The 22565-nt window shown below is 45.5% G+C and overlaps 1 protein-coding gene across 5 annotated transcripts in view; it reads right to left on the reverse strand.

The window, feature by feature from the left end:
* Nucleotides 1-22565, reverse strand: part of CCDC13 (coiled-coil domain containing 13) — a 40222-nt gene that overhangs the window by 7365 nt on the left and 10292 nt on the right. For 4 of the 5 annotated variants that reach the window (XM_045007495.1, XM_045007496.1, XM_045007497.1 and 1 more), the window contains exons 4-13: nucleotides 21429-21571; nucleotides 20330-20419; nucleotides 19129-19245; nucleotides 17673-17777; nucleotides 15719-15883; nucleotides 13682-13858; nucleotides 11108-11314; nucleotides 9747-9892; nucleotides 7636-7719; nucleotides 6648-6776 (exon numbers count right to left, since the gene is read on the reverse strand). In XM_045007495.1, the coding sequence (XP_044863430.1) occupies nucleotides 6648-6776; nucleotides 7636-7719; nucleotides 9747-9892; nucleotides 11108-11314; nucleotides 13682-13858; nucleotides 15719-15883; nucleotides 17673-17777; nucleotides 19129-19245; nucleotides 20330-20419; nucleotides 21429-21571 (1363 nt within the window). The remainder of the gene's footprint in view (nucleotides 1-6647; nucleotides 6777-7635; nucleotides 7720-9746; nucleotides 9893-11107; nucleotides 11315-13681; nucleotides 13859-15718; nucleotides 15884-17672; nucleotides 17778-19128; nucleotides 19246-20329; nucleotides 20420-21428; nucleotides 21572-22565) is intronic. The other variant, XM_045007498.1, reaches the window with a different exon arrangement.

Consider the following 22565-nt stretch of genomic DNA (forward strand, 5'->3'; position numbering starts at 1 on the left):
TGAGAGGCGAAAGTGTGAACGGACAACCAGGTCGCCGCTCGGCATATCTCTTGTATTGGTACTTGCGCCAGAAAGGCAGCGGAGGACGCCTGGGCCCTGGTAGAGTGGGCGGTGAGATGGCCCAAGGGGACATTAGCCAAGTTATAACATGGCGTATGCACTCTGTGAGCCATGAGGAGATTCACTGCGACGAGACAGGAGAACCTCGCATCCGGTCAGCAATTGCCACAAACAGTTGCGGGGATTTGCGGAACGGTCTTGTCCGATCAACATAGAAAGCCAACGCCCTACAAACATCAAGGGAGTGAAGTCGTTGCTCCCGCGAGGACGCGTGAGGCTTTGGAAAGAAAACTGGAAGGAAGATGTCCTGGTTATTGTGGAACGCGGACACTACCTTCGGGAGAAATGCCGGATGTGGACGTAGCTGCACCTTGTCCTTATGAAAAACGGTGTACGGTGGGTCCACCATGAGCGCTTTGAGCTCAGAGACCCGTCTGGCTGATGTGATAGCCACTAGAAAAACCGTCTTGAGTGACAGGTGCAGCAAGGAACAGGTGGCCAGCGGCTCAAAAGGTGGGGACATGAGCCTGCTGAGGACCAGATTGAGGTCCCAGGTGAGAATCGGATGGCGCACCTGGGGGTAGAGACGATCAAGGCCCTTTCTGAAATGAGTAGTCAGCGGGTGAGAGAACAGCGTATACCCTCCCTCACCAGGGTGGAAAGCAGAGATAGCTGCTAAGTGCACCTTTATGGAGGACAGTGCAAGGCCTTGCTGTTTTAGCGACCAGAGATAGTCAAGGACCATTGGAAGCGGAAGCTCTGAAGGAATAGCGTCGCGTGCTTGAGCCCAGCAAGCGAAGCGCTTCCACTTGGCCATGTAGGTAGATCGAGTGGAAGGCTTTCTGCTGCTCAATAAAACGTGCTGCACGGGAGCAGAGCAGCGCAATTCCGACTGGTCTAGCCACTCAGGAGCCACGCCGTGAGGTGGAGGGCCGTCAGATCTGGGTGACGGAGAGCGCCGTGATCTTGTGTTATAAGATCCGGGTGAAGCGGCAGAGGAATTGGGCTGGCTACCGACAGACGGAGCAGTGTGGTGAACCAGTGTTGCCTGGGCCACGCTGGTGCGATTAAGATGAGATGTGCCTTGTCCCGTCGAAGCTTCAACAGGACTCTGTGTATGAGGGAGAACGGGGGAAAGGCGTAGAACAGATGACGAGTCCATGGAAGGAGAAACGCGTCTGACAGAGAGCCCGGTGACAGGCCTTGAAAAGAGCAAAACTCGTGGCATTTGCGGTTCGATCGGGATGCAAACAGGTCTACGTGGGGAAATCCCCACCGTTGGAAAATGGCATGAGCGATGTCCGCTCTCAGCGACCACTCATGGCAGAGAAAGGACCTGCTCAGGCGATCCGCGATGGTGTTCTTGACGCCGAGAAGGAATGACGCTATCAGATGTATCGAGTGGGCTATGCAGAATTCCCACAGTAGCATCGCCTCGTGGCAGAGGGGGGAAGAGCGGGTCCCGCATTGCTTGTTGATATAGTACACGGCCGTTGTGTTGTCCGTAAAGACTGAGACACAACGGCCGTGGAGGCGAGATCGGAACGCCTGGCATGCCAGGCGCACTGCCCGGAGCTCCCTGACGTTGATGTGCATATTCAATTCTTGCACCGACCAAAGGCCTTGAGTACGAAGATCGCTGAGATGGGCTCCCCATCTGAGGGATGAGGCATCCGTCGTCAGGGAAAGGGAAGGTTGAGGAGCATGGAATGGGACCCCCACACATACGTGGGAAGGGGTCAGCCACCAATCCAGGGATTGAAGGACACCCGCTGGAACGGTGAGCAGGGTATCCAGAGGGTCCCTGTGCGGACGGTATCTGGAGTGGAGCCACAGCTGGAGTGGGCGGAGGCAGAACCTGGCAAACGGGGTTACGTGTGTGCAAGCCGCCATATGACCGAGGAGGCGGAGACAAGCACGGGCCGAGGTCATACGAGAGGCCTGCAGGTCGCGGACCAGCTGTGTAAGGGCCTGGAACCGTAGTTGAGGAAGGAAGGCTCTGGCTAGAGAGGAGTCGAGGGTCGCGCCAATAAAGTCCAACCTCTGAGTTGGTACTAAGGTGGACTTCTCTATGTTGAGAACCAGGCCCAGGCGCATGAATAAGTCTTTGATCACTGTGACATGATGCTGGACTGTGGTCTGCAAGTCCCCCCTGATGAGCCAGTTGTCCAGGTAGGGAAAAACGCAGATGCCGCGCCGACGGAGGTGGGCGGTGACAACGGCCATGCACTTCGTGAACACCCTTGGGGCCGTGGATAGGCCGAAGGGGAGGACCGCAAACTGGAAGTGAAGGTGAGCGAGTGTGAAGCGGAGGAAGCGTCTGTGCGGTGGAAAGATGGCGATATGAAAATAAGCGTCCTTCATATCGAGGGCGGCATACCAGTCTCCCGGATCCAAAGAAGGGATAATCGTCCTGAGGGATACCATGCGGAACTTCAACTTCATCATGAATGTGTTGAGGTCTCGCAGGTCGAGGATGGGTCAGAAGCCCCCTTTGGACTTGGGGATCAAAAAATAACGGGAATAAAACCCCTTGCCCCTTTCCCTCTCCGGAACCTTTTCGACCGCTCCGATGGCTAGGAGCGAATGCACCTCCTGTAAAAGGAGTTGCTCGTGAGAGGGGTCCCTGAAGAGGGACCGGGAAGGAGGGTGGGAAGGTGGGGGTGAAACGAATTGTAGTTGGTAACCACGTTCCACGGTGCGTAGGACCCAGGCATCGGTGGTCAGCCGGGCCCACGCCGGGAGGAAATAGGAAAGGCGGTTTGAAAAAGGCAGGGAGGGATCTGGAGAAAGATCTGGTACGCCGTCCCCGGGCGCATCTTCAAAAAGATGGTTTAGGCCCCGGTGGTTTAGAGGGGGTTCGCCCTTGGGATGGTTGGTTGCCAGACTGTCGTCTACGTCCTCCACGACCCCGTCGCCGACCAGAGTCCTGCCTGTAGCGAGGCATATAGTAAGGCCGGTTAAACTGGGGGCGGAACGGGCGCCTCTGGGTCGCAGGGGTATGCATCCCCGAAGTACAGATAATGACCCTGTTGTCTTTTAGGTTCTGGAGTCCGTCTTTTCGGAGAAGAGAGCCTTGGAATCAAAAGGAAGGTCCTGAATGGTGTACTGAACTTCAGGAGGGAGCGTCGAACTCTGGAGCCAAGAGATCCGGCGCATGGTAACGCCCGAGGCTATAGTACGTGCCCCCGAGTCAGCTGCGTCTAAGGAGGCTTATAGCGAGGTGCGCGCTACCTTTTTACCTTCCTCTACGAAGGCCGCGAACTCCTGCCGTGAATCCTGAGGTAGGAGCTCTTTGTATTTCTCTACCTCAGCCCAAGTGTCATGTCCGTAACGGCTTAACAAGGCCTGCTGGTTGGCCACTCGGATCTGCAGGGCACCAGCAGAGTAGACCTTGCGACCAAGCAAGTCCATTCGCCTGGCTTCCTTTGATTTAGGAGCCGGGCCTTGCTGGCCGTGTTGCTCTTTATCGTTGACAGACTGGACCACCAACGACGAGGGGATAGGGTGCACATACAAATACTCATATCCCTTGGAAGGGACCATGTACTTGCGTTCCACCCCCCTGGCTGTGGGCGCAATAGAGGACGGAGTCTGCCATAAAGTATCAGCAGTCGCCTGGATAGTCTTAATGAAGGGGAGGGCTATGCGGGTTGGGGCGTCCGCTGACAAGATGGTCACTATCGGATCGTCCACCTCCGATACCTCCTCAGCCTGTAGGTCCATTCGCAAGGCCACCCGGCGAAGAAGCTCCTGGTGTGCCCGTAAGTCAATTGGAGGGGGACCTGCAGACGACGACCCCGCCACCGCCTCATCCAGGGAGGAGGCAGAAGAAGAAAGACCTGGAACGATGGCATCCCGCTCAGCGTCTGGGACCTGGGAAGGTTCCTGCTCCAGGGGTTCCTGGGCAGGCTGATCACCTTCCTCCACGAGCGATGGTACCTCAGTGTCAACTGGGGAGCGGCTTACTGTGGCCTCCGGGATGCGTGGCTCGTGAGGTACGGTGCGCGTGGCAGGCACTGGAGCGCCTTGGGCTTGGTGGTAGGCCCAAGGAGTCCAATAACCCCAGTGATGAGGGTCCTGGTCCGCGTAATGGGACTGCTGAAAGACTCCCGAAGGGACCTGAGGGTCATGTTCGTTGACGTAGTAGCTGTCAGCATGCGAAGAGGCCGAGGTGCACCGGGAGGGCCAGGGCGGAGCCGACAACCCATGTGCCGAAGTGCCTACGGATCGCGTTTCCCGCCTCTGCAGCGACCGATGCCGGGAGGCATCCCGATAGCAATAGCGGGAGCGAGAACGGGACCTGCGACCAGCGCGGTGCCGGGAGGTCGACCGGGATCTCCATGATCGGTGCCGGGAGCGGCTTCGCGAGTAGCGGCAGCTGTAGCGGTACCGAGATCCTGAACGGTGCCGGGAGTGACGAGTCGGAGAGCAGGAGAATGACCGGTGCCGCGAGTCTGACCGGTGCCGCGTAGTCGAGCGGTGCCGGGACTGCAAGCGGCGTTGCGATCGGCACCCAGAGCGAGATCGGCGTCGAGAGCGTTAGCGCTGGCGAGAGCGGGATTGGGATCGCTGCCGGTCGGATTCGGTGCCGGCAGGCGGCTTGAGCATTGACGGCTTGCCCATGGAACGGGGCGCCCGCACCGGCGGCGCCGGGGGCGGAGGCACAGCCGAGTCTGTCAATGCAATATATCAACTATGTACAATATTTAGAGAAAAGAACTATGAGGAAGCTAGGGAAGCGGAGGACAGGCAAGCTGCACTCCACTGTTCCAACGACCGACACGGGCGGTAAGAAGGAACTGAGGGTCGGGTGGGTCGGCTGAGGTATATATGCGGTGCCGTTATGGCGCCACTCCAGGGAGCGCTCAGCCGACCCACTGGGGTTGCTAGGGTAAAAATCTTCCGACGAATGTGCACGCAGCGCGCGCACACCTAACTGGAATGGATATGAGCAATCACTCGAAGAAGAACTATGATGAACCTCACCTATTGTATAGTGCTATACAAAGGAAGAGCAATTTCCTTCTTGACCTCTGGGGGTGATCGCTGCTTACTTCTTGAAGCAATAGATTTGGTTATTTTTATCACTCCCTCAGCTTGCATAGCTTAAAGTGTTATAATAAGCATAAAATTATACAGTTCCTTTAGCAATCCATCCAGAGTAGGAAAGACTCTGACCTCTTGTGGCAGTGAATCTCCATAGGCTGCCGACATACTGCATAAAATAGTACATCTTTTTAGTGGTTCTAAATTCACTGCCCTTTCATTTAATCGAGTGTCCCCTAGTTCTCATATTAGACAGAAGGGGTGAAAGTGAGGGACTGATCCGTTTTTTCAACAGCCTCCACTAATATGAATAACTCAAAGCAAGTCCCCCCAGCTGTTCTCCTTTCCAAAATCAGGGTTCAATCCTGCAAATATTTACTATTGAGTGTAGTCTCATTGACTTCAGAAAGTACCATGTTCAGTGTTTAAGTGTTTGCACAATGGAGTCCTATATCATGGCAATCTGTGCAGTCTCTCATCAAATTCCACTTATCTAACCACTTCCATTGCTCTTTCTTGACCTTAGCCTCATCTACATTACTTGAGTTTAAGCAACCTATCCCCCAAGCGTGTGTGTAAAAATATTAATGGAACTATATATTATCATCCAGAGGTCCTGTAAGTGAATTTTGTGAGACTTTTGCAATAAGTCTTGGGAGAGCCCATGATAATGTGTGATGATTGTGGAATTGCAGAGTCACCATTACATGGTATACATCAACCTTAGCTGTGAATTTCATTGACTCTGGTGTTTTTGATCATTATTTCATGTTAATTTGAGCCTAATCCTGAAAACACTTACAAATTTATCCTTACCTACTCAAGCAGTCCCTTGAAGTCATTGGGATTGCATGTGTGAGTACAATTGCCTGTGCGTGTTTGCAGGCTTGGCCTGTAAAGAAACAGTGAGTGATACCTACCTTTTCAAAGTTTGAAATTATATATAAAACTGTCTACAGTGGAATGCACAGACCAAAATATAGGCAAGTGGAATAACGCACAATAGTCAATGTAAAATAAGTAAAGAAAGCAAACAAACTTACTGCATTACAAAGCAGACAAAAATTTAGTGTGTATACTAGAGAGAGTCTGGGGGTTAGAGCATAGGGCTGGGGATCAAAACTTCTGGATTTTATTCCTGTGCAAAAAAAAAAAAAAAGCATCTTAAATGTTTCTAAAAAGCAAAGGGTATGTTTACTTCACCCTCTTATAACTCAGATTAATGGGTTTTACTAAAACTTTCAGCAAAAAAAAGCATCGCCATTACATTGAAGCGATGCATGGGAAATATTAGCTGAAAAGAAGCATTACTGAGAAAGTTAGAACATAAGAATAAGAACATAATAATTAATTTAGTAATTTATTATATGGTGAGCAAAGCAAAAAGCACCCACTAAAAACAAAATATCACACCAACTATATCTGATGACATGCTGGGTTCCATACTACAGAGCCTTTCAAATGCCTGTAGGTCTAAAGATTTTTTAACCACTAGATATAATAATATCACAAAGGGAAATATCAAAATCAGCTGCTACCTTTTCTGCAGGACAGTGACTAGTTCTGTGAGCCTCTCTCTTTCCACCTCAGCAGCATGGCAAAGAGCCTTGTATTCTGTGATCTGCGTCTGCAACACTTTCAGATCTGGGCTCTCGGTGTCAGCAAGCCTAAGAAACAGCAAAAACTTTAGGGATCGGTTTATTTCCCGTGACTGAAAGCAACTGAAGCAAAGACAGGCTTGAAAAATGTACCAAATGCCTACTAGCCTGGGGATTAAGCCTACTAGCCAAGGTACAAAATAGAGGTGCCACCAATCTCTGCACCCCCAACTCCAACCACCACCCAGCCTACACTATGTAAATAAAACAGTTGTGCGACTTCACTTGGAAGGGCCTCCCATCTCTCGCTGGCTAATCTTCTTTCTCCCACTTCAAATCTCTCTCTTAAAACCACAGGTCTTTTGTTAAACCTTCCAGCATGGATCTACTCACCAACACCTGCTCCCATCCCAGCATTACAACCCATTGTAGTGAGACTGTCCTTGTATTCGCAAAGCACTGGGCATACCTACGACCATCTATTAAATAACAGCATTTCGGTTGGCAATGATTTTCCCCAACAGAAAGGCTTCAAACATTAGTGCAGGGGATCTGCATTCTTTTCCTTGCAATCTGATGCAAGAAGCCAGACAGATCTCCCAGGTACCCCATCATGTGCTTCCCTTATTTTCTCTCCCATTGACATACACAGGAATTTCTAGGGCTCATGCCTGTACCGTGAGCACTGGGAGGTGGGATAGAAACCCAGCATTTATTTTCAGAAACTAAGAACACAAACAAGAGCCAGCCTGAGTCAAAACACTGTGATGTGATCAACTAGAGAGGAGCTTTTCTGCTACAAAGATCAGGGCTCTCACTACGTTTAGGGTCATTAGGTGATGCAGACAGAGCTAAGAGTATGCTGGTCTGTGTCTGGTGGGTTTCAATGGAATTCTCCCCACACCTATATAAAAGACTGTAAACATACCTCCCAGATGTGACACTGTTACTTGGAGGCGAAGGCTTTGTCGCTGCAGATTCTACAAGTGTGTGTCCCATCTTAGACACAGTGCTGTGAGGAAGAAAACAAAAAACTCTACATCAGCGGTGTAATGAAGTTTGAGAACCTCTGCTCTACATACTAAAGACCTAGGTCTGGTACTGTTTGTGGTCCAACAACACGTGTGTTCATCACTGCCCTCTACTGGACAGAATGTCAGACCAGCTTATGTGCATGTGATCATGTGTCCCCCTCTTGCGGCTGCCGCCAACAGAAGGAGTACGGTTAGCCACAATGCTACAGAACAAGCACAAATCTCTCATGGGTGACAGCTGGTTAATCCATTCCAAGACTAGGTAAGGCTAATAATGACAACAGTGCTCTAACTGAGCACAAATGACGTATTTCAGGTTTGGAATTCCCTAAGGTTGTCTGTATCCCCTCTTTACAGCATTTTTCATTTGATCTTTTCTGTAAGTAAAAGAAGATCCACTTTTAATTTTTGTTAAATAAATGGAAAGGATTGTTCACCAAAATATTAATAGTAAGGGAGTGAGCAATGCCCACTAAGCTAACAACGGCTCTTGCAGGGCTTGGCCTCGTTCAGTGCACACCTGGGCATATACACCTCTACCTCGATATAACGTGACCCGATATAACATGAATTCTGATATATCATGGTAAAGCAGTGCTCCGGGGGGCGGGGCTGCACACTCTGGCGGATCAAAGCAAGTTCGATATAATGCGGTTTCACCTATAATGTGGTAAGATTTTTTGGCTCCCGAGGACAGTGTTATATCAAGGTAGAGGTGTAAGTGTTTTCTTTACATAGTTATGGTAGCCATGTGTGTTAGGCTAAAGTTAATGCATTGCAGTTGGGTGCTTTTATAAAGTGCTTAACAAAGTAAAGAAGCTTCCTTAGCCTAATTTTACTGGTGGCCTTCCTCCTGTGAAGAAAGAGTTGAAGCAATTTGGATAATATGCAGATAATATACAAGTTTGCCACCTAAAAGCACGAAAACTTGTTTGGGGGAGTTACAAGTGAGAGAATCAAAATCATAGGGGCCATACCTCTGGAGACCCTTCCACTCCATAATAAACCACGGCTTATGGGAATCATGGCTGTACCAACAGTGCGAGGGGAAGTGCTTTAGCTGCAGAAGGACCTTTCAGTCTTTTCTAAGCTACAAGGCAGTACAAAGCAATATGCTCACAACACACACAAAGATTGTGATCCTGCTTCCATTAAAGTCTATGCAAAAACCTACCATTGACATCAAAGGAAGCAAGATCAGACCCAAATCTATCCACAACAAAAATTGTTAAGTTTTATTTAATGACAACCCATTTGCTTCAACTACAACAGGTGCATGAGCAAGGAGATTTTATGAAAACCCTGGCGGCCTGAGTCTCAGCTGCACAAAGGCCACTTTGTACCACACTAGCAGAGCACAGGAGCCTTTAAGTGGGTGCTAACATAATTTACTCCCATTTGTATTGCACCTTTACACACTGCCAGAGTGTTGTAAAGGAGCTCAAGTGTAAATGAGAATCAGATCCTGTATTTGTTGCAGAACGACCACGGTAAACAAAAAGACAGCTCCTTAGGTAGGGTTGGTTGGTGGGTACTCAAGGAAAACATCTTACTGGATGTCTTAAATCTTTCTAATTTCCGTGATGAAATCCTACCCAAAGCAGCTTTAGCGATTTATACAATACACAACTGATTTATAGCTTATGTAAAACAGAGTTTCATATTAATTTTCAAGGCCACCTACAGAAGCCTGCCCATTAGCTGCCCTGTTTTTCCCAGTGAATAAAACCAAAGGCACTTAAGCCAACCATGGGAATATTATCTGAGTCAGAGAGAGAGAATGAGCTGTACTATAAACATGCCAAATGCATAATATCAGTGGATAAGTGGATCTTTCTGTGTCCCAGGACAAATGTCTAAGTGATAACATGATTAAGAGATTTCCTTATAATGCAAATGAGCTGCCACAGTCATCTTGAAGCTTCATTTGTGGTTTGGCCTGGCTGACAGTATTCCTTTGAATAATTCATACCTATTTTAAAGACTTAAATTAAGTTTTTCTTACTGAGCAGACCCGATCCTTCCAACATGATCGCCTGCCGATGCTGGTGGTTTGATTAGAGTAAAACTCTGCTCTTCTAAGTGCTCTGAAGATGGTGTATCTGCAATATCTGAACTGCCCTCCTCAGTGGTCTCTTTCTTCTGATGCTGCTGGAGCAAAATAGAAAGCCCATCATGCTTTGTGCTAATGCAGCAGACCAGAACTGCATCCAGAGCTGATAGGTTGCTTACAGACAGAGCTGTATGCATCCCAGAGTTTTGGTTTACAAGGTTTCCTGAGAACCTTTGATTCCTGTCCATCAGAGGAAGTTTCTACCCCAGGAGTTCCACTTTGAGGTTCAGGTTTGAACAACCTCCACAAAAATTTAAGTGAATCAATTGAAACTCCAGAGTTTCACATCAAACCATAATCTTGGTCCACAAACTTAACATGTATTCTGCTTCAAGTTCTCTTTCTCGGGTACTTATACGGTTCCCTATCACTGCAGTTTCTGAGCACCTGACACTCTCAACACCCCTGTGAAGTCAGGCAGTGCTATTATCTCCATTTTTACAGATGAGGAATTGCAGCACAAAGAGGCTACGTGACTTGCCCAAGGTCCCTCAGGAAGTATTTGGTGGAGCAGGGAATTGAACCAAAGTCTCCAAAAACCTAGGTTAGTGCCCTAACCAATGGACCATCCTAGTGCATAGGCATCCCAAAGCAGATGAACACAATAGCCAAGGAAGGCTATGAAATTGTTATTATATTAGTCTGCTGGCAAAATAATCCAGAGATTAGTAGTCACATGAGAGGACTCACTGCTCCTTATCTCACACCAAGGCAGCTTTTTGACTTGCTTTACAACTAGGGTGACCATATGTCCTGATTTTATAGGGACAGTCCCGATTTTTGGGTCTTTTTCTTATATAGGCACCTATTACCCCCCCCCGTCCTGATTTTTCACATTTGCTGCCTGGTCACCCTATTTACAACTGCAAATTAACAATTAATATCACGCTACGTTTTGAGTTTTCCGGACTTTGGCTACATTGTGCCACAGCTTTTATAGTATTTACATGTGGCTTTTCATTACTGTAACTCAGCTTTGATGATCCTGTTGCAAGGCTTAGATGTGACTTGCACTTATGCCATCTCCACCGCCCAAAAGCTTTGAGGAAATGTCACACGGGTGTGGAGGAAACTCAGAGAAAGTCTCCCTGACATTACCCCTGGCATTGGTGGAAGCTATTGAAGCAGCTGAGTGCTGGTATTCTGAACTAGCAGAAATCTCAGATTGAGTGGGGAAAGGGGCATTTTTAGAAATGGGAACAAAATTCCCCCAGGGAGCTGCTGTTATAGTTAATATATTTTGCTAGGTTTACCTGAAGTGCGAGCAGTCCCATCTCCTTCTCCAGCTCTTTAATCTTGGCTTCTCGTTCAGCCACCATCTGTTGGAGCTGCCCTATGAGACTGCTCTGTTTCTGAGTCTCGCTGTTCAAATGCTGGCCTAGACTCTGCTGGGACTCCTTGTTCTTCTCATCCTGCACGCTCAGGTGCTTTAAGATCTCATGCATTTGCTTCTGCTCGTTCTGGTGAAGCAGAAACGACACATGGTATGTTCTTTTTTGTATATAGTGATCATTAAATATGCATAAAATTGTATTTTCCATCTAAATCTATTCCCCAGTAAGACACACATTTTGGTATCAGTAGTGCAATACATGGCCAGAATCCATATTTTGTAGTATTAACATACCATGCCAAACTCATCCTTGGTGTAAGTTCATTAAAGCGAGTAATGTTACTCAAGGGATAAATTTTGTCCACCACATTCTAAGCTCCTACTCTACTAATGTCTTGGGACCAGTTTGACTGTCAAGTACCTTCAGCATCTGTCCACTGCAAGGATTTCACATTTTGCATAATGCAGCACAACATGCTGCAGAGCGAGATAATTCAGTACTCACAGGCCTTGATCTTGTAAAGCCCTGCACGGTGCATGGAAGGGTATGCATGGCTGTTGTGTAACTGTGAACGGAGCCAGTACGCAAGTACAAGTAAGGTTAAGTGTTTGGCAACACAATGAGTGATAATAAGGCTTACTGCTTAAGGATCATACTAAAAAGGGGTGGGGTCTGGGCAAAGAATGTACAGTTAACTCCTCGCTTAATGTAGTTATATTCCTGGAAAATGCTACTTTAAGCGAAACTATGTTAAGCAAATCCATTTTCCCCATAAGAATTAATGTAAATGGGGGGGGTTAGGTTCCAGGGAAATTTTTTCCCCAGACAGAAGACTCTCTCTCTCTCTATATATATATGTATGTGTGTGTGTGTGTGTGTGTGTGTGTGTGTGTGTGTGTGTGTGTGTGTGTGTGTATATATATATATATACACACACACACACACACATATATATATATATATATATATACACACACACAGTATAAGTGTTAAACAGTGTAATACTGTACACAGCAATGATGATTGTGAAGCTTGGTTGAGGTGGTGAAATCAGAGGGTGGAAGAGGGTGGGATATTTCCCAGGGAATGCCTTACTGCTAAATGATGAACTAGCACTTGGCTGAGCCCTCAAGGGTTGTTAATGTAGCCTCACACTCTACAAGGCACCACAAATGGAGGGAGGGGAGACAGCATGGCAGAGAAAGACAGAGACACACACCATGTGTGTGAGAGAGAGGCGCATTGCCCCTTTAAGTAGGCTGACCCCACTCTAAGTACACTGCCTTTTTAAGTAGATCAGCAAGTTGAGACAGCAGCTGCTGCCAACAAGCTCCCTCCATCCTGAGCCCTGTCGTGTCTGTCCGCCCCTGCTCTGTGGAGATGGGATAAAGGATCGGGGTAGAGGGGGACATCCTGACATTAGCACCCCTCTTCCTACCCCTCCTGCACAGCAAGCAGGAGGCTCCTGGGAGCAGCTCCAAAGCAGACGGCAGGAGCAGAACATGGCAGTGGGGGGGAGGGACAGCTGAACTGCCAGCAATTGATAGTCTGCTGGGCGTTGCAGCACAGGGAACTTAGGGGAGCTAATGGGGGGCTGCTGGTCCACCCTGGTTCCAAGTCCCCACCAGCTAGCTCCAACGAGCTGCTCTTCCTGCAAGCGGTGGACAAAGCAGGCGGCTGCCAAGCAACATTATAAGGGAGCATTGCACAACTTTAAACGAGCATGTTCCCTAATTGATCAGCAACGTAACAACAAAACGTTAACCGGGATGACGTAAAGTGAGGAGTTACTGTATTATTGTTATCCCCATTTTGCAGGTTGGGAAACTGATACACAGGACTGGGACTCTCTAGATTCCATTCCCACTGTGTGACCCTGGACAAAAACTTTCAGTGTCCTCTGATTCTGACTGCCAGCCTAGGCCTTTATTTCAGAGGTACTGAGCGCTTACAACCCCAGCTGAAGTCAGAAGGAGCTGCAAGTGGCTGAGCACCTCTGTGAATCTGGCTTTGTCTCCCCCCAGTTGGACAACAAAGAATTGAAGCACCCAAAATTAGTAAGCATTCCTGACAAACGTTGACCAAACGCCCAGGATCACACAGTGAGTCAATAGCAGAGCTGGGAATGGAATCTAAAGAGTCTTGTTTCCCAGTTCCCTTTTCTACCTACCAGACAACCCTGTCTCCACCTTTTATGACAACTCTGCTGGACACTTCTTATGAGACGTGCAGCCAATAGCCACCTCCAAATGTGTCACCGTTCCCTTTGTGCCAATTTTAAATCTTTACCTGGGTCTGAAAACGATTCAATATAAAATGCAACAGTTTTGGATCATTCTTAAATCTAGGATTGACAGACAGATTTTACAGGCCTCTAACTACCCTAAGTGTATGTTTTGGCCACTGTGTTGTCATATGCCTTCATTTTCGCTAATTATACCTAGAGCACTAATCCTGTAATGCCTGGGCGGGATTGCAATAGTCAGACTGTACCAGTAAGGCATCTATGAGCTCATCGTCGTGCTTTCCTTTCTCCAGCAGCGTTAAGATTTGTCCTTTCAGAGCTTTCACTTCATTGGACAGCACTTTGTTCCTGGCTTTTGATGCATCCAGTTTTTTTTTCACCTCCTCATGATCTTTCTGGAGAGCGTTATGTTCCCCACTGAGTTTCTGCAAATAATGTGAAATGACAGAAGAGATCAATCATATCATAGTCTACATGCATCTTCTCACCGAAGGGAGCACAGGGAAGCAGACACGTCCTTTAGAATCCAGAGCTGTGCGCTGGCTTGGCAGTCAAAAAGTGACTCGCCTCTGTGTAAATAGAAATATAGCTATATTGTTATTGCATGTTTCACTCATCACTCGCTCACTGGCAGTGCGCAGGAATCTGGTGGGATTTAAGTAGATTCAGTTTTTGCAATGAAGCACATTATAATTTTGTACCACAACCTGAAGCACTGTGCTCCTGATCTGCCATTTGCCCTGTAACTGAAGTGACTACAATGTTGATTAACATCCTCCTCTGAAGAATAAAGAGCATCACAATATAAATACATAAAATTATATATTACACACACACTGGAGACACTGATCCAGATTCCAATCTCAGTAAGACCAGTGGAAATCTGGAGGAACCCCAGACTGGTAAACTGGGCGCAAGCAAACACTATGTGTTTTAATAGAGCTGAATGTAAAAGTATACCTCTGGGAACAAAGGAAGTAGGCCATGCTTACAGGATGGGGGATCTATCCTGGGAAGCAGTGACTCTGAAAAACATAGGGGTCATGGTGGATAATCAGCTGAACATGAGCTCCCAGTGTGACACTGTGGCCAAAAGAGCTAATGCGATCCGGGGATGCATAAACAGGGGAATCTCAAGTAGGAGTAGAGAGGTTATTTTACTTCTGTATTTGGCACTGGTGCAACCGCTGCTGAAATTCCATGTCCAGGTCTGGTGGCCACAATTCAAGAAGGTAGTTGATAGATTGGAGAGGATTCAGATAAGAGCCATGAGAATGATTAAAGATTAGAAAACCTGCCTTATAGTGACAGACTCTAGGAGCTCAAGCTAGTTAGCTTAACAAAGAGATAGTTAAGGGTTGACTTAATTACAGTCTATAAGTACCTACAGAGGGAACAATTATTTAATAATTGGGCTCTTCAATCTTGGAGAAAAAGGTGTAACACGATCCAATGGCTGGAAGTTGAAGCTAAACAAATTCAGACTGGAAATAAGGTGTACATTTTTAATGGTGAGAGTAATTAACCATTGGAACAATTTACCAAGGGCCGTGGTGGATTATCCATCACTAACAATTTTTACAATTTTAGATAGGATGCTGTTCTTTAAGATCTGCTCTAGGAATTATTTTGGGGAAGTTCTCTGGCCTGTGTTATGCAGGAGATCAGACTAGATGACCACAGTGGTCCCTTCTGCCTTTAGAACTAGGAAGTTCCACTCTGAACAACTATTGTGAATGGTGCCTGAGACAGGAAGACAACAATGAAGTTACTCCACATTTCCACTGGTATAAGAGCAGAATCTGACCCATGGGGTATGTGATTGTGGGCAGCAGAATGTCGATTTTATCTTCAATGCCAAGCGTGAGAGGCATATGTACACCTAGGTGCTCGGTTACGCCAGCTGCAAGGCTGAACTGCGGTGGGGACGGGGAAGGAGGTTCTCAGCCTCACTGCTGGTAGCTGGAGGCCTTCTAATAACTGGTGGTGGGGATTGTCTATAGAGAAATGCACTTGCTGAACCTTTGTACTGCATGGAGCCCATGCCTCTCTGCACATCTTGCTGCCATGGCCCTTGGCATTTCCCCACACCCGTTGGGGCCACTAGAGAATCCAACAGTGCTAGCCACTTCTCCAACACCTGGGCACTGAGAGCCTACTTATATTTAGCCCCAGGTGGGTGTAACAGTGCCCTATCCCTTCTCTAGTGCACCCACACAAAGGGAGGCAGAGTCCTTACATATAATGTATTATATGCAAATCTATTGCAGCTCCCCGTGCCTTACCTCCAAGGCTTCTTTCTTTTCTTTTTCCAAGCTGCGAATCCGTAACAAGTTTTTCTCTTGGGCTGACAACTTCCGTGGATCTGTAAGGGCCAGTGTTTCCTCATCAATATTATTCACTGATGCTCTGCTCTTGCTCTGACCCAACTGATTCTCCAGCTCACGAACCTAGGGGAGAATGTGAAAGTACACTCACGGCCTAATTATGGCCTTGGCTGTGCATACACTGCTTCTACTGAAGTCAAAGACATCACATCCAAAGGTCGGATCTGGTTCAGAGTGGAGAATCATGTCATATAGTTATTGACATTACAAATCACAGTTAACTGGCACAGCAGCAGGGCCCACTCTTTCAAATTCCCATTCATAGATGTCTACACCAGACAGAGAAAGGTATGTCTGCAGGAGGGAAGACCCATTTTGCCACAGAAAAAGCTGGAGTTTACCGTTTTAGTCAACGAAAGTGAAAAAGTCCCTGTTCAGCTGCATGCACCTAACAGCAGTGGAGTGACAGCACACAAGAAAACAACCAGAGAGAAGCCTTATGTCCTGTGTCAGCAGCTTGTCTCCATTTCCCAAGTGGCAATAAGGTGGATGAAGCCCCTCAGAAGTAATGAAGAGTTAAAGATGTCACTAGAAGGTTAATTGCTAACCACCTTGGACCAGGATCCTCATTGTAAGTGCAGGATTCCCAACACCAATGGAGCTGAAGTTTGAAATAGTTTAATTAATGTAACACAATTTCCTAGGGTGGGTGCGTTTAAAAAAAAAAACAACCACCAAAAACTCAACCCCCAGATTTCAATATATTGTAGAGCTGTTTATTTTAATGCCTGTTTATCTGAGCACTAAATGACTCATCATCTATTTGCATTAAATAATTTCTGTATACTTGGCCACATGCTGCAAGCAAGTGATGCTCCTGCAACTGGCTACAAATTAAAAATTAAATAAATTAGGGACTAGCAATCTTTCTTCTTCATTCACTCCCTTACTCAGTCACAACAAAATGTCCCATGGTTATGGACAGTGCCCCAGCACCTGACTTACGCAGCACTAGATGCTGCAAGACTTTAAAAGGCAGAAATCAGACTTTAAAAAAATGTATTTTCTAAACAAACCAACCTTCTCCAATCCCCCGAAATACATGTCAAGTTTTCACATAGCTTTGCTTTAAGGCTTGAGTTTACCAATATGATCATAGCATCATGCCATGCTTGTAACACTATCATGAAAACTTACCAGCCAAATACAAAATTTAGAATCACAAAAATGTAAGGTAGGATGGACTATGAGAGGTCATCAAGTCCAGCCGCCTGCTGAGGCACGACCTAACCTGTTCTTAACATCTCCGATGATGTGGAGAACAATTGATTGCCATCCTCTTTATAACAGCCTTTAACATGGCTGAAGACTATTATCAGGTCCCCCTTCAGTCTTCTTTTCTCAAAACTAAACATGCCCAGTTTTTTTTAACCTTTCCTCATAGGTCAAGTTTTCTAAACCTTTGATCATTTTTGTTGCTCTCCTTTGGACTCTCTCCAATTTGTCCACATCTTCCCTAAATGTGGCAACTAGAACTGGACACAGTACTCCAGCTGAGGCCTCACCAGGTCTGAGTGGATCAGGACAATTACCTCCCCTGTTACTCCAGAATGATATTAGCCTTTTATTTTGTGACTGCCCTACTTGCCTAGCATTGATTGCGACTTATTGATAACAAGACAGCTAGTGATATTTTACTTGCTCATCAGAAGAAGAAAAAAATACTTACTACAGGTGAATGAACAGGTGGGATTTTGCAGGACTGCACTATGCAATATGTCCATGTTCTAAATGTCATAATTTCAATAAACATGGAGGCCCAGTGTGTGTTTGCAAGTTTGCACTCAGCTCTAAACACCAAACAGATAACTTTACATATAGATTAAGAAAAAGACCCAGAATAGTAACTCACCTTGCCTTGCAGAACAAGTATTTGCTGGGCCCGTCCACGCCAACTGCCAGAAATGGTCAAAAGGTTTTGAATATTCACATCTTCACCAACTTCACTTGCTAAAAGCTGTGAATGAGCCATGAATATTAACAATGAGACACGTGTGTGTGTGTGTGTGTGTGTGTGTCCCTTCTCCCAGCAAACACAGAATACTGAATTTATACACATACTTATTGTATCCCTCTGCTGCCTGTAACTCATATTCAGCCCATATGAAGCAAGCTCTGTCAGATCAATTCTATAGCACAGAACTGTTTGTGACCAGATTTTGGCTAGTATTAATGGCTTCACTGGGAACCAAAGTACCAACAAATTCTTGCTGAAATGGGTATTTAAATACAATTCAATATTTAAAGGTTGGATATTCTTCTTTCTTTAGAAAGGAACCACTCAATAAAATGTCTGAGCTGTCCTTACAGTGAAAGGTGAATCAATACTATATATATGTGTGGAGGTGGCGTTCAGATTGTACTACCTGGCCACCAGTATTAACAGACCGAAATCCCTTTAGTCCCCATTATTAACAGGTTTCAACATATGTAATTATTTTCTCATATAACAAATACATAACCAGCCATTGATCAAAACACATCAGGTGCACAATGGAAACACTGACATCTTGCAAACCCTTACAGACCTGGGGCTGTCTGTCTTATACAATTCCAAAGCAGCCATACTAAGGACAGCGAGTTATTATGAAGTGCATTTCAATTTTTATAAAAGGGTCAGTAGAGATCTCTTTTTAGGGAAAACATCTCGCTGATCTCCACAGCAGGTCTCTTATGCAAAGTAGTAAAATCAAAGGGAGTGTCATGTGAGAAGAGTACAGAATAATGCACTAAAGAGCCACAGTGAATCAGGAAGGAATAAGTTGCTCTGAAGCCTCAGTTCAGCAAAGTGCCTAAGCATGTGCTTAACTATAAGCATGGACGTAAATAAGATTTAAGCCTATGCTTAAAGCTAAGTATGTGATTAAATGCTTTGCTGAATAGAGATGCACTTAGGGACATGCTTAATGTTAATCACAGGTTTAACTGTTTTGTTGAATCAGGGCATAAATGTCTTACAAGACTTAGAACTGTACTATCAGTAGAAATATTGGAAAGTGACAGTGGCCCTGGTAGACCAGGAATTTCATGTAGCTCAGTGTTCTCCACTTTAGAATCCAACCAGTGTTATCACCCCTCTTGTGCCTTCCTTCCTGGTGTGGATTAATAAATAGTGAATCACTATTAGTGAATCATTACTAATAGTGAATCCTGGTGTGGGTTAATAGTGACTAGATTAATAGTGAATCAAGGAGGATAATCAAAACCAAGAGAAAACGAAGCACCATTCTTGATTTAACAAACAAACTGTCTCCATTACAGAAAGCAGGCTCAGATCACTATATACATTACAAGATGTGGACTGGTACCTTTTGCATCATCTTTAGTTCCTGTTTTGTGGTTTGGAGCTGATTGCGATACTCCATTGCTTTAAAGTTGGCTGCAGTTAATTTTTCTTGCAAAGCTTTCAACTCTGGACTTTCAGGCTTTGAGAGAAGGAAAATGTATTTGATAAGGATGGAATCCACTACAGAAAACAGAACTGACTACCAGAAAGGACAATTTGTGACCATGAGGAAAGCTCAGAGGTGTTTCAGAGTGGGTTCAGACAGAATAGCAATGTACATATACATTCTGAGATACAGCGACCTTTCAGCAAAGGAGGGCTCAGTCTACAAACAGCTCTTGTCCAAACCCATTTGCCTTGAGGAGACAGAGGGACACCCTTCATCACAGACTGAGTGCTAGTCAGCCTGTTCGCCTTGCCTGCGTAGCAGTGGATTGTGCTTCCTCTAATAATAATAATAATAATGATACTCTGTACATCTTGTGAATCCTCAAAAGTGCTTCTGCAAACAATAATGAATTAAGCCTCAACATTGATGTGAAATAGGGAACTATTATTACCCTCCTTTTACAGATGGGGAAACTGAGGGTTCAGTGGTTTGCCCTGGATCCCACAGTCAGTCTGTGGCAGAGCCAGGAATAGAGCCTAGATCTCCCTGACTCCAAGTCCTGTGTTTTAGCTTCTGGGTCATCCTGCTTTTCCAATGCCTCTTCTACCGTCCTTCCACTAGGTTCCCATGCTGCCGAATAACCCTTTAACTGAATTGTGTTATTGAAAGAAAATAAAAACAAACCACAATGCAACTCTCACAGAACTTGGCAGAGACCTCTTAAAAATTAACAATAATTGTTTTTTAATGTATGCAAATAATTATCAATTCTCTTGTCCCCACAATTCCGATGGTATGTGATAGATCATGGCTTGCTTTGTGAGCTCTGAGGCTGATATGTACTATAACCCTCTTTTAATTTGAGGCACTGTAAAGATGCAGCAGGGAGAGAGGGAAGATCAGTTGACCAGATCACAACACTTTTTCTTTTCCAACACTATAACCATCCACTCAAATGCACTCACTGAGTTTGAACATAGAGCAATTAGGACAGATTATAATACCAATGGTAAGGAGAGATGATTTCATCATGATGAAAGAGACTGTACAACATAAAGGAACAAATTATTAGTTGTCATTTTGAATTTTTCTATCAAAAAACCATAATTCATACCGAGTTTCCTTCCATCCTTCTCAACACTGATTGCTTGATTCCTGAGTCATTGCCACCAAGAGACTGGATTTTTCCCAGGGCTGTTTGTAGCTGAAACACACACGCACACATTATGGAATGCAGACAGTGATGAGAGCGTAACTCCAAGGAAGATTAAGCTGAAGAACAACAACCACCTCAAAAGGATGTGTGGTTTTTAATTACTCCAGCAAAAATGTCTTCATCTTCCACTAAATTTTCAAGGTAGACACATAAATACACATTTCAAAAACACGTAATTCAATCTTCCCTGAGAGAAGCTGTGTTATTTTACTAAGAGAAAGAACTGCAACCAGCTGCTGACTTGCAATTGTGGGATCAGTCGTCAAATGTGGGCATCGAGGGATGCTCACATCCAGGAGTTAGGTACATAAAGCAGGTATCTACGTACCTAAACGTAGCTCAAGTCCAATGGAGATGGAGGCATGAGATCAGAACATCCTATTATGATGCCCACATCTAAAATCGGTTTGCTCAATAAAATGTAGACTTTTGAATTCCAATTCACCCATTTTATATGAAAATCATACAAAATTCAATAAAATAAATTATTTTACCTAACCCTATGACTCCATAGGTATTTTAAAGGGAAAAAAACCTGCTGTGTAATACCCCATGACTGAACTTTAGGAATAATGTTAGGATTCCTTTCGCTTAGCTGGGATAGATCTACAGGTCTGTAATCTCATTCTCTGAGGTGTGGAGAAATGATTCCTACCAATAAACAACCACCCAGGAAGGCATATAGAAAATTGCTGTGATTACCCTTTGGACAAGCACCTGCATTTTCAGATACAAATTACTATTTCTAACTGGCATTTCATGAATCTCTGGCTCATTATGCCTCATTCCCATCCTTCCAGAAAGGATGGAAACTGCTAAGAGAATAACCCCATCTGTCCTCCCAAGGGCAGGCATGAAAAGAACCCATGGCAAGAGTTGATGCTGTAACAAGCCGACCAGTAGCAACAAGAATCAAAACCAGTTTCTCAGGCAGACGTTACCCTGAGAAAGCTACTGGCCTGATTTCAGAGCTCTATGACAACAGAAGAGACCTTACTTCTTTTTCAAGCTCTTTGACTTTGTTATTCAGCTGTTTCACTTTGGCTTTTTCACTCTCTGTCTCAGCAGTTAGCTCACGATTCTTTTTGGACAGTTCAACGATTTTAGTAGCTGCAACATCCCCTGCTAAACCAGACATCCCTGAAGAAATAAAAAGAGAAATACATAAAATGAAGGAAAAATCTTAGCTGCAGGATCCAGATTAATTGATGTTTTTGCTCTCTGCCAAGAGCATATTGTATTTTTATAACCGAACCTCCTTCACTTAGATCTGTACTAAGCACAACTGCACGGTTAAAGAGAGAGTGCATAGCAAGAGGGAGAGAGGCATTCGTGATCCAACTTATGCCACTCAGCCCTCAGTTAGTGCTCAGCCAATATATTATCATGGTGCTGGAGGCACTGTGTTCCTGGAAGTACCGTCTTTGGCACAAGAAATAAAGCGGAGGCCCTTTCCACTTGTGGTCATGAACGCCTTGTCCATGCTAAGCTATAACCCACATTTCGACAAATACCAGCAAGAATGCAGCTGCATTGGCGTAAGCAGTGGTATAGACAAGACTCGGCTGGTTTGCTCACGGTATTGTGAGAGCCTGTTCTGAGTACATTTTTGTGACATAGTGGTGAAAATGCCAATGCCCTGTTTGCGCTGGCAGCTTAGCACTGGAGCCGCTGCTGAACCAAAAGGTACCAGTTTTGCTAGATCCCTTCACTGTTATAAAGGGTTAGAGTCCTGGCTACATACCAAATGGGTAATTGCACTGTTCCTATTTAAACACCCCTTGCACTTTCACATGGGTTCTTAATAGCTGCACAGTGTTACTGTACACTGTCAAACAGACGCTACATTCTCCCTGAGTTGTAGCTAAAGTAATCTCCGTATACCATTCAGACTATCACGTCATTGCTGATCTGTCCCCTCAGTGTTTCAAGCTTTGTGAAGACCTGTTTGCCAATGTCTGTAAGGATCCTCGGTATCTCATACCACATGAATTTTGATGCAGTGTATGGAACCCAATTAATTCTAAATCTCTTATGAAAACGTTATGTCTCATACAACTCAATTTACTTCAAATGGGTTACACAGAGTGTGGGCCAGGGGAGAATGTGACCGGATGTTACTATTTAAAATTCT

This window comes from Mauremys mutica, chromosome 2, assembly GCF_020497125.1.
Source record: "Mauremys mutica isolate MM-2020 ecotype Southern chromosome 2, ASM2049712v1, whole genome shotgun sequence".
Lineage (NCBI taxonomy): Eukaryota > Metazoa > Chordata > Testudines > Geoemydidae > Mauremys > Mauremys mutica.